Consider the following 13,261-nt stretch of genomic DNA (forward strand, 5'->3'; position numbering starts at 1 on the left):
ATGCTGAGGAAGCAGTCATCTGACAGAACTAAGCCTTATATCTTTGTCTACTGAACATCTGAGACAGATGTTAAAGATCTTTGGGGTTTTCACTCTTGAATAAGCATACAGAGCGCAGTGGCACCTTGTAGTATTGCAGGTCAGGGGGGTAGGACATGAAGCAAGACATGTCTAAACCTGTCATAAGTATTTCAGCTGAGACTTGCTGGCCTCAACCACTTTTCTCGTTGACCTGTTTGCGAGAATTGTTAACAAAAAGGGAATTTCTACAACAGAGACCTGTTAAATTGTTTTGTGTTATTGCTCATAATTGTTTTAGTGAATAGAATCACTACTACCTAGGTAAAGGTTAATCTGATTTTACCAGAATCAGGGACTTGTTTCCCAAAATGATTGTCTGTTTCAGAAGTCTGGTAAATCACCTTTTTGAATTCTACCTTATTGCCAAGGACCGCAATTACTGCATTAACAAGAAATCAAACAATATCTCCAGTTCTAAGCCGGGCTCTTTTCTGTCAGCAACGTTTCATCCACAGTATTAGCAGCTTCAGAATGTGCCGACTTTATTAAATCCAATTCACAGCTATGAGTATGAGAATTGCACAATTTTATGCATAAGACATAAGTGTGTGAGGAAGCATTTAAAGTGTTATTGAAATGTTTCATTTTACACAAACCTAAAGTAATTACAACGTTTTACCTAATTAGTTAGTTTAAGAATGTTTTATTAAACTCTGTTTCATATGTATCAAACATAGACTGGAAGCAACGTTCTCTAATTTACAAAGGAGTCAAAGCATTGTGCTCCACAATCTTGAAGACATTTTTCATATGTCCTTAAGACATATACAATAGATTATATTATAGTATTATATGCATTCATTGCAGTGACATTGATAAAAAAAAAGTGTCAGATTTTTCAATACCCAAGAGAGAAGCATAATGGCATAACTTTTTTTTTTTTTTAATTAGAAAAGTTCAGGTAAGAGGAAAAATTCAAACACATTATATTAACTCTGTTCTCAGAGGCAGCTTTAGATGACTCATTGACCCAGCAGCATTTCATATGTTTAGAACAGAAAATTAAGAAAATGACAGGCAAGAATCTGACCGTTGGTGTTGATTTAGATGCATTTCAGTTTAACACCCAGTTTTTTTTAACCCAGTGTAGTTGACTCTATTCCTATAAAAATGCAGAACACTGTAGGGAACATTATAAAGTATTTAAAAAAAAAAAAAACATACTGATATTTTACTTCTTTGTTCAACACAATTTTTTTTTTTTAAAAACATCAACTATTTTGTTTTTTATTATGTATTCTGCTTGGAGATACATGTATAAAAATCATGTTATTCTATAACCCGGGGGACCTTGTAATACTTCCTGAAATTTTTGTTGAAAATTATTAATGTTTGGGCAAATTACAAGACATTGTTTCACCTGAGTTATTGCAGTGACATAATACAGATGTATTCTCAGGGTCTTTATAAGCAATAATGGACACTACTCTCGATTATTTTCTCAAAATAAATATTTATAATAATAGTTCTTCATCATTATCAGTAATAATGAAAAAAACATACCTGATAAATTTAGTTCATGAAATAGTATCTGCTTATATCCACTTGTTTTTTTTATATTTATACATGTTGTAAAAACATACGAGACAGAATAAATGTTCTAATATACCTATAAGTCAAATACATTGGATTTACAGTGTTTTCCCATTTTTTCTTAGCTGTAAACACAGTATTGTGTCATGTTTTGTTTCTGTGAGCTGCTGAAAATGTCTCTGATGTCACACAGGGGAAAAAAAAAAAACAAGCAGGCTGTGAAATTCAATCCTTCCCCTACCCAATGGTATGCGTTAACAAGCTGTACTGCAAAGCATGGTGGCCCAGTAAGTCAAAGAAACAATCATGTTTACACGATCACGGTCCTTAAAAGGTAGTAAACTGAAATGTTACAAATCTAGAAGATGGAACGGACTGCACATTAGGGACATTGCAGATTGCAATATGTAAATGAATTGTGGCATCTCTGTATGTGCTTTAAATCATAAAACACAACATGTGTGTTTTCACCAAGATCAGCACAGTGAAACCAGTTAAAAAAAAAACCCAACATCTCAATGCTGATCAAAAGAAAAGTTGAACAAACAATATTCTGACTGGTTAAAAAAGTAAACACAAGTACAAACTGTTTCATTCCCTGTTCTAAACTATTTGAGACTACATCCAGTTTGAATGTATTATCAGCAGACATTCTCTTGGCTCAAATCTTAATCACATTTTGTTTCAAGAAGCTTACTCTTAATAATGTGCACATGAAAAATAATAACACTGGTACAGGTAGCTTGAAATTTCCTTATAAATGCTTTATGACATAAACACATTGACAGTTGATGGTTGCATCTTTGGGTTGTCAGTGTAAAACACCACAATCTAATGACAAACAAACTGTCAAATTCTGTCGCAGTCTGAATATATTAAAATTATATTTGCATAGATGTCAAAGTTAATAATAGCTATACATGGGAAAAGCTGAAAAAAAGATTGTCATTCTAATCTGATATTGATGAAGTCTTAATAACATCTGCAACATTGCCCTTCTCATAGAAATAAACCCAATCTAGGTTTGTTTTTTTTAAACAATCATTCTACTATATTAAACCTTTATGAAATGTGCTAACCAGGTCTCAAAAAAAAACTTTAGTGTATACCTGTTTCAGCAGAATGTAATTGGATCCATCAACACTTATTTTCCTAATTTCATGATGATCAGCAAGTATTAGGAAAGGCTCTTCACCTGAACTCAAATAGAAAAAAAATAATTATGATACAGGCAACCATTAAAATGCATATATTGTACTGTTAAAAAGTTGATAAGGAAATAATCTTGTCTGAAGCTGTATTTTGTCATCCTATCTTTGGAACAACTGTGATCACAATCACAAATTTCAACTTATGCCACTATTCACAAAGTTATTTATTAAAGACAAATAAAAAGAAAAAGCCAAAAAAAAATAGTTTCATGAAATGTCTTATTTGTATTACGTTCGTGAAAACATTACCTCATGCTATGTAAATAGGACACCAAGTATAAAATAACAAATTGTAATGCACAAATAAGTATAAAATAACATATTGTAATGCAAAGTAATACCTGAGAGAGACTTGCAGCTATTAGGATTATTAGCTCGTGCTTCATATCCTTCTTCACACGAGCACTTGTATGATCCATAAATATTGATGCACTGCTGGCTGCAGGGGAAGCCAGATGAACATTCATCAATGTCAGCGCATGTTTTTCCATCATCCTTCAGTTGGAATCCTGGCCAACATTTACACTAAACAAATAAATACATAAATAAAGGTTGTTATTCGTCTTTTTATTATTTACTATAATACATACATTGTTTTTTTTTTAAATGCCTAAATTACACTATTTTGCTAGCACAAACAATCAGGAAGTTTAAACAATTGTTTTTTTGATGAAACAGGTTGCCATGTCTTTCCTTGCTTGCAGTATGTATTTATAGATGGGAATGCAGGTAATTCTCATCAGTGTTTTTTGATCTCCTGGATGAAATTGCCCCAATGTTTACATTACTTCTAATTACACTGAGAAATGAAGACTTTTTAACAAACCTTGTATCCAAGTGGAAGATCCTGACATTCCTGAGAACAGCCGCTGATTCTTCTGTTCAAACACTCATTCACATTGCAGTTCCTTTCATCAGAGCCATCCCCACAGTCATCTGCTTTATTGCAAAGACCCCCCACAGGAATGCACTGGCCATTTGCACACATGAAAAATGAACCATTGCACAAACTTTCTGCAAAAAAAACAAACAAAAAAACACATACACAAGTCAGAAAAGAAAAGATAAACACATGAGAAGCTTAGAATCAAAACCATGACATAATGACATTCAGATGTAAGGGTTGTACGATTTGTGACGATCAAATGTAATGCATTAAATGTACCATGTTATAAAAAGCTAATACTCCATCAGTATCTGAAGTCTTTGAGACAGATACTGCATTTGGGGCTAAACTAAGCCAGTGTTAACATGTCCCAGTAAATTGTTTTTCCAGGAAGAAACAGGAAACAAAAAACAAATATTCGTGTTATAAGCCAAGGGGATATCTCCCTTGGCTAGTAAAGCCAAGCATACATGACTAATTAATTGCATCTATTATCCCAACTGGGAGCTTGTTTTCTCCCGATTTTTGAATGTCCAACTACACTCCCTGCAAGCTAGGGACCAGTGTAGCTAGGTGAGAAGAGATGGTCCTTGCTGATTTTCCCTACATAACCCACCAGAGCCCCTTTGGAATCCCCAGCAAAGATTGCCAATATGGCATAGCCAAGACAGGAACCTGCGATCCCATGATTGTATGAATTGTCTTGCAAATAACATGGTCATGCCTTTACCATGGAGCCACTCTTGGACCCAGGGAGTATTTCTTGATTATTAGGTTTCAAATGATGTTATGTTACAGTGAGCAGTAGGTCTGGGCTGGGATTCTGAGAACATGCTGTGTACTCCAGTTCTTACAAATATAAAGAAAGACTTGCCTGCAGCTGAGCACTTTGGGTTTAGTGGAGCTTCATCAGAATGGTCAGGGCAATCAGAATCTCCATCACATTCCCACTGTGCCTTCAACAGACATCTTCCATCCGCACAGCGAAACTCTCCGGGACCACAAGTACGATATACTAAAGATATAGTCAAAGAAAAATTCAGAATTCATTCAAATAATAGGGATACTGTAACAAAGAAATACCTTGCAGCGTCCCTCAATTTCTATTGTCTTTAACTCCTTTCTCACTTATGCAATAACAAAAGGCATCACACACAGGATTTCAACTGTTTATTTGGAGATGTTTTCATGGTCCAAAATGCCTGCTACAATCTGTTTGACTCAGGACATGCAAATAAAAAATATATATTTTTGCCACTAGAATATTTTGTTGTATCTTTTTTAATTGTTCCTTCGGTGCCTGTTGCTCTCAGACAAGTAACATAAAGGTGCTCTTCACCTGCTACAGCATTCTACAGGAAACAATTGACATGTGACACTGTACAAAGCTGTCAGGGTGTAGTAGAGTTAAAACCAGTAAATAACAACAAGAAAAAAGAAATAGGAAAAATAACATTTACATAACAATGGTGATATTTGATTCACTGAAGTACACTTCAGCTTGATAAGTAAAGTGATTATGTTTTATCTTAACTGTAATGATTGCAAAGAAGGAGACATTATGGTACTATTTATAAAACGGGACTTCCTCATAAAAAGCCATTTTAACTCATCAATGTGCAAGTGACATGGGATACCAAGTGTGAGATAAATAACACTAAAAGGCTGTATCTTATACCCTATTTGTAGAACAACGTAGAATCAACATGTGTTGAAGACATCATTAGCCTATATACAAGAAAGAATAACAGATACAGTTAAATAGAAATGAGAATTTATGTAAAGATCTATCTATTTATGTAAAGATCTATCTATTTAAGAAAAACCTAGGGGTAAATTCAATCCACAAATACAGTGCTTGTAGAATGTTAACATAAGAACATTTTATGTTGTGTTGAGTTTGGGACGTGTACTCTACTGTCTGAAAGTTTGATTGAACAGGTTATGGACCCTGAACACTAATGCATTTCACCATACTCACAAACCATAAAAAGCCACATATTCTAAAAATTCTACTTTATCTAAACTGTCTTGTTTGTCACTTACATTGATTGATTCTTGTATCCTTGACTGGATAATATTTAGAATTTTTTTTTTTTTTTTACATCGAACATCGAGAAATAAAAAGAACAAATGTGATGTCAATCACACACATTGTTTTAAAGGAATAAAAAAGTAAAAAAAATAAAAATAAATACCACACTCTGGAGACTCATCAGATCCATCTTCGCAGTCATTATCATGGTCACATACAAATTGCTTTGGAATGCAGGCTTTGTTGCGACATAAAAAGGCATTTTCATCACAAGTGGTATTTGGGGCTATAAAAAAAAAAAAAAAAAAAGATGCAAGTATTCTTTACAAAGCAGCCTTACATACCATAAATGAGGCATGTTTTGGCTGGAAGACTTGTTTATTGACAAAAACACACTTGGGGCCTGATTTTCAAAGCTTGGCAAAGCTTGAGTAAGTCTCCATAAGTAAAGCTCTGACTAAACTAAAAAGCAGATCACATGTTTGCATATTTTCTTGAGTATGTCGTTTAAATGAGCAAAAACAGGCATTAAATGTAAGATAAAATGCACAAGCAAATCATATTGACTGTATACTTCTGAAATTGATTAAAGGGAGTGCACTTGAAATGTATTTGCTTACGATTGTAAGTCGCCCTGGATAAGGGCGTCTGCTAAGAAATAAATAATAATAATAATAATAATTTCCTATGTATGTATGTACTGTATGTATGTTTCAATTGTTGTTCATTTCAAGTCCAGATGAGCTCATCGTTAAGAGCTATGCACATGTTTACTTGATTGTAACAGGGGAGATCTGTTCTGGCTATCTGGTGCATGCACCATCCTGCAGGGGGGAGGTCGAGAGCCCTGTGGGATCCGCCTGTCAATCATGGCGGTGACATAGAGAGGTTGGGTGAAGGTGTGTTGTCTTTCCCTCTCTCTGAGCGGTTGAGAGGTGGGCCTTGGGGGGGGGGGGGGGGGGGGGGGTCGCTCGACCTATAAAAACTACGCTCTGTTATTCATTCGGGTGGCCATGACAGGGGAAACCCAGGGTTCAGAAGCCGGTATAAATAAAACCGAGGCAAGAATGTCAGCCACTGGAGCAAGAGAACGGGACAAGCAAGCACGGCTGAGGGAGACAGTAAATAAGAGAGAGATCATTGTTACGTACCCGAGGGGGGCGTGTGTAGGTAGCTGGGAGAACCTTGGCCACCCCAGTGTACGTTGAGGGAATAACAGAGCGTAGGTTGGAGACCCGAGCTGACCGGTTTAGCGGCGGTGGGGGACGCTGCATAAGCAGCACCTTTTGTTTGTAGTTTTATTACTGTGTTTTATTTTCCCTTTTCCTTTCGCCATTTGTTTTCATAAATTATTTCTAAGCACCTGCACGTGCTGTATAAAACAAGTGCAATCGTTGGTATTGGGGATAGCAGAACCTGCGCCAATCTGGCGGATAATAAAAGAAACAAAAGAAAATAATAATAAAACTGGGCACCAGAGAGGTGTTTCAATTACAACCTTCTGTCTCCCCTGTTTGTGAATACCCACACCCTTCCACACTGATATATAAATTAAACAGAACTATATCCTACCTTAGTTTGACATAGTTATTTTGTGGTGTACAGCAGTACTTGTTGTAGGGTATCCCTTATAAAACTTTACCACAGTACTTTTGCATGCTATTTGTGCAGTCTTAACATCATTTCCCATTGTTATGCTATGCATTCATAGTTTAACCTAGAGTTTATTCAATGCTTACCCGTGTTTTATCATACTTTCACTGCGATGCATTAAACTTTGCTATGCTTTTACTATGGTAAACCTTTAGAAGGGCAGTTCTGAGGCATACTGGATTTGCTGCAATACATTTACTAGTATGTATTTTTTTTCTGTATCCTGTTGACATCATGTTTTTTAAAACCCTGTCTGTCTGAAACTGTCCAAAATCTATACAAATAAAACCATTAGCAGTGAATGTAGCAGCCTGATTAATAATATGTTACTTAATTTTTCCTTTTTACAAATTAAATGAAAGCACTGGTAATTACCACAGCCAGCTGCAGAGAGCTCATCACTTCCATTAGGGCAGTCTCTCTCTCCATCACACAGCCAGCGTTGTGGGACACAGGCATGAGAACCAGGGCAGCTAAACATGCCTGTGGCGCAGGTTACGGAACCTGTTTAAAAGTCCATTGATCAGTTTAGGAACCCACAATTCAAACCATCTTGCAAGAGAAAAATAGTGCCAGCTTTCTACAAATATGGTGCTGTATTAGGAAATACAATATAATATTTGTCAATATAAATATAAAAACAGGTACATCGTATTTGTAAACCTTTTCTTATATAGTATTATAACACATCTTGCATACAGAAAAACAAGAAATCCAAAAAGAACAAATCAGGTGATTAAAACAGTTTGTCCCAATTAACACTAAATACTGTGTAAGGTTTATGGATTGTATTGTGTACAATCATGAATTATGGGCAGCAGTGTGGAGTAGTGGTTAGGGCTTTGGACTCTTGACTAGAGGGTTGTGGGTTCAATCCCTGGTGGAGGACACTGCTGCTGTACCCTTGAGCAAGGTACTTTACCTGGATTGCGCCAGTAAAAACCCAACTGTATAAATGGGTAATTGTATGTAAAAATAATGTGATATCTTGTAACATTGTAAGTTGTTCTGGATAAGGCTGTCTGCTAAAAAATAAATAAATAATATTAGGTATCCAGCTACAGTATACTCACATTTGTGGGTCTTTTATATATATAAAAAAACAGAATCAAGACAGCAGCTCTTGAGCCTCTATCTAAACATTTTAGACAGCAAAAAGTAAAGAACTCAGATTATGCGCATGCAGGCATAGTAATCTCTATGGAAAGCCATCTGGGACAAAAATGCGTTGTGCTGCTTTAGAGCGAGCCAGAATCTCATAGAACAGAAAAAAGGCAAGCACGTCATTCTGAAATGCCTTGCTTAAACAGTACCCAACTTCTTGAAAATGTTGTGTAGTGATTTTTATATAGACTGTATATATTATATACAGTATATTTTGTTGCGACTTTCTGTTATGTGCAATGTAATAAACAAGAACCAAAACGGTGAGTTTTTCCCCTTCACTTGACAATGCCATTTCCACATTTGTTTTATTTGAAGTGTTTAAAGTTACATTTCAGTTTTCGTTTGCTTCTTCAGCTACAAAAAGGAACAAGTAAACCTCATGTTATTACTGTACTTTATGAAAACGTGTCTATGGACATTGTTTACTGTGTAGAAACGGCAATGGCAAGGAATGAAAAAAATACAAATAAAATGGGTTGTCAACTTTATGTACTATTTATTTCGGGGAATAAACAAGACAACGTTTAACTTGAACTGCTATTTGGCATCCTTTGTTTTGTAGTTTATTCACTGGGGTAAAGTAAGTCCTACACAACTTATTATTTACTCCTGGGATAATTTTCTATTATTATTATTATTATTATTATTATTATTATTATTATTATTATTAAAATGGCAATGCAAAATATCAGTTTATGAGTAAAGGAAACTGTAAAGGAAACTGATAACTAACAATGCTGGATTGCGAATACATATAAAACTATAAAGAGTACCATGATGCCTGACGGTTTAAATAGAAATGAATAGTAGCTTGTATTGCTTGTTACATCATTAACTGTGTAGCAAAATAAAATTAGTATGAAACAGAAATAAGTGAGTGTAGGTGCCATGGCATTAAAACCGTGCACGGGGGAAGGCAGCAGCAGGGCTGGTAAATGACGTAATCGATATACGGCTCATTTCTACAGCGGTATCGGCGGTATGCTTTAGTATGAGAGGTCCCGGGTTCGCACCCACCCTCCGCCTGTGTGTGTCTTGCCTTGGGTGATGCGCCTGCCTGTGTTAACCTTCAATCAATATACATTTGCAAAGATGTCCTAAAAAAGTCAATGCTTACCACACAGCTCTTCACTTTCATCCAACCCATTCCCACAGTCATCCTCCCCATCACAGACCCACTGCTTAGCAATACACTTGTCCTTGGAGCAAGCAAACTGATTCCACAAGCAGGAAGAATCTGTAAACAGTCAAAGACATATTAATAACTATCCATGCAAAGAGTACTTTTAAGAAACGTGACCTGCCTACATTCATCCTTTCTCCTACTTCTAATCAAAAACAATCCAAGGCCATTATATTTGTATTCAAACTCATTTGTTTTGGGAAAGGTCATTTAGTTTAAATTTAGTTTGATCTGCAGGTGACTTGACAATCAAACAGCAGACCTTGAATATGTTCAGCTTTCAAAACAAAACAATGGGGGGTTGGGGTTCACTGATAGTGTCTGGGAAAAAAAGAATAAAGCAGACTTTTGAAAGCATCCATCCAATTTGCTTCATTTATTCTGTTTAGGTTCCTCATTGGAAAAAATGATTGCATTTCACCATGACCTTGCACTTATTAAGCTGTGTAGAAAATGCTTCAGGATAGTATGCCACAATTACAGCATTTGGCTATCTGGTGACACAGTTAAAATTGCATTAAAAGCTAACATAAATACAAATGTTCATTTGGAATTTGCGGTTTCACTCTGTTACAATATTACATTTTTGTTTTAATTGGAAACAATATGCAGCAAAAGTGGGCATAAAGCAATGGTTATTCCATGAAGGTGACGTCACACAAACATACAGAACAGAAAATTACACAAAAATAGTGATTTCCTTCAGAGTGAGTTACTGTTAATGTTGATATGCACTTAAATTCACTATATATATATATATATATATATATATATATATATATATATATATATATATATATATATATATATATGGGCCCCTTCCTGGATGACATCCTCGGTCCCACCCACCGAGGGGTTAAAACCGTCATTCCACGGAAGCCATTTCTCTTTTTGCCTCTCAAGACGGTAAGGTAAGACTTCTGTGTTGAACTGAGCGTTTTGTGTAAAAGAGCATTTCTGAGTCTACTGCAGTTCCCCTGCATTCGTGCTGAAAGCTGGCTAGCCGCTTTCCTGGAATCAGTGGCTCCAAAACTGAAGCCTCTTTTCTTTCCTCCTTTTTTCAGCAGCCTGCTCGCTTGCATGCAGGCTGCCTTTCCTTACTGTCTGTTGTGTGTGAGCGACTGCCTGTGCATTATTGATTTAAAGGAGTGTGTGTGTACGTCTTTTCAGTCTACACTCTTGGGAGAACACAGTTCCCCCACAGGGGCTAGGCCTCCCCACATCCCTGCTGTCGAGTGATTCCACCAGCCGCCGTCTGGGCAGCTGGACTGGGCCTTGTTTGTTTTGGTTGTCGCTGCGCGTCCCCTGTCTGTATACCAGACTGCACAACCCTGCTTGTCTGGTCATGCTCTGGATTAGCTGCAGCGCAGTTGTTTTAAACAACAACAACAGCCAACCAGCCGTCTATTCCTCCACCGGGCCATGTATTTCATACACCCCCCTGTAGAGTAGACCTTGCCGGCTGCGTCGGCCCACCCACCTCAGTGAGTCGGGCCTTGAAAACAACAAACAACCTGTCGGACGACAGAGTAGCCGCCATTCGCAACTGTCTGGCCCTGTTCAACAAGGGTTCACAGTACAAATGGTTTTGTGTTAAAAACTATAGGGTTTGATGGCCACAGCTTCATCAGCCACCCAACTAGGGTTACGCCACATGCGCCCGATTCAAGTGTGGCTCAGAACCTTTCAGCTACACCCCAAGCATGATAGACACCGTCGGCTGACCGTGTCTCACCTATGCTGGGAAGCCCTACACTGGTAGAAGCAAGCCTCTCATCTGAGCGAAGGCGTAAGGATGGGAGTGATACACAACCGTCAATTGGTGACGAGAGACACATCCAACTCGGGTTGGGGGGAGGTCTGGGCAGGCAGAGGAGTCCGCGGACCCTGGTCGGGCCATTGGACATCCAGGAAGGGGCCTATCGGCAGCTCTGGTATAGACAGCTCAGTGAATACCTACCAATAGGCAGGCATATCCCATATGTAATGTTTTGGTGGTCGTCTTCTCTTTCAGGGAACCAGGGTTACGGTAAGTAAGCCAACGTTCTCTTTCAGTTTGCTTTAAAACTCAGGTTATTTGGGATAACAAGCCTGTCAGCAGAACTTTCAAAGCGCATGTTTTTGCATGCAAAACAAACAACAATGCTTGATTTCTGCGTGAAACTAAGTTTATATTATTGTTTTTGTTCAAGTTAATTCTGTATAATGTACATTTGTTAACTTTTGCTATTTAAGCTGTCAAATTAGACAGTACAAGCCAATAACAAAGTATAGTCAACAGTTTGTGCATAGTTTGTGGTTTGATTGTTTTTGTAAAAATAACGCTGTAGTTATTTTATTCATTCTTATTTCAATCAAACTATATGAGTTGTACCGAGTTTGTACAGTACTGTATGCTGTAATTGATTCATTCACTGCAGTTCTTTCAAGCGTTTTCATAAGGACATTTAACTAAAAATAAACTTGTAGACACTGTAATACTGTAAACGTGTGAGTTCTGTTACTTATATGCATGTTAATGCCATGGCTCATGTGCACCCGTGGTTAACTCGACACCTCGGATAAGGCTATAATCAATGTGTGTGTGTGTGTGTGTGTGTAATATATATATATATATATATATATATATATATATATATATACATACATTGATTATATCCTTACGTTAGTGATGTAATTCCTTTATCATTTCACCTGAAGAGTAAAACTATTTTAACTCCATCTTTGGTGATGCTGTCCACCTAAGTTCTGCTTTGACTGAAGACACTGCTTAGGTGATCGACCTTGGAAGTGATACAGTAACAGACTACCTCAAAGTAAGGCAAGCAACTGAGAACTTTCTTTAACATGGCACAGTATGGATATCATTTTTTTAAATCAAAAGTAATCTTTGCTATGACGTTTGTCTTATAAAACCTACAATATATACCAAACAGAAGTACTTGACATATATGATTTACAGAATTATTTAATTAGCTTTAACCAAAGAGTGCAAGAAAGGTTTGCCTTTGGAAGCACAACAAGCCTGGATTAGACAGTCCTCCTCTGCCTAGATAGCAGCATACAAAAGTTCTGCCAAGGAGAACTCTGGCACTAGCAGTCTTTCTACAGAGCAATACGTGTACAATCTAAAGCTGGGGATCATCCAAAACAGCTTGAATACACTGGCTGTACACAACAAGGTCATCAGAATACATGCAGAAAAGTACTGTCCAGCAGAACTCTGGCAGTCAGTATGTACAGTGCTCATGAGGTGGACACCATATACTGTACATCACCACTTTCTCAAACATATTTATTTTCCATCTTGGAAGGGTTGTCCGTTTTTCACATTTAGTTAGTCAGTTATTTCACTTTCTTCTCGATGATTATGTGCACATTGTAGCAAGGTAATCCTTCGATCAGAAGGGGCACCCGGGGAAGATGAGAAATGCCTTCCCTTGAGGCTCCTGAAGCCACAAGCAAGGCTAGAAATTGGCAGCCACAGAGGTTTCATCCCTCCAAGGGCAGTC

At 37.2% G+C, this 13,261-nt stretch overlaps 1 protein-coding gene across 6 annotated transcripts in view; it reads right to left on the reverse strand.

The window, feature by feature from the left end:
• Positions 1-13,261, reverse strand: part of LOC117426678 (low-density lipoprotein receptor-related protein 1B-like) — a 361,324-nt gene that overhangs the window by 49,103 nt on the left and 298,960 nt on the right. For all 6 annotated transcript variants that reach the window (XM_059033835.1, XM_059033832.1, XM_059033834.1 and 3 more), the window contains exons 51-57: positions 9,684-9,803; positions 7,775-7,903; positions 5,910-6,032; positions 4,586-4,726; positions 3,652-3,839; positions 3,167-3,350; positions 2,724-2,809 (exon numbers count right to left, since the gene is read on the reverse strand). In XM_059033835.1, coding sequence (XP_058889818.1) covers positions 2,724-2,809; positions 3,167-3,350; positions 3,652-3,839; positions 4,586-4,726; positions 5,910-6,032; positions 7,775-7,903; positions 9,684-9,803 — 971 coding nt within the window. The remainder of the gene's footprint in view (positions 1-2,723; positions 2,810-3,166; positions 3,351-3,651; positions 3,840-4,585; positions 4,727-5,909; positions 6,033-7,774; positions 7,904-9,683; positions 9,804-13,261) is intronic.

This window comes from Acipenser ruthenus, chromosome 11, assembly GCF_902713425.1.
Source record: "Acipenser ruthenus chromosome 11, fAciRut3.2 maternal haplotype, whole genome shotgun sequence".
In the NCBI taxonomy this organism is placed as follows: domain Eukaryota; kingdom Metazoa; phylum Chordata; class Actinopteri; order Acipenseriformes; family Acipenseridae; genus Acipenser; species Acipenser ruthenus.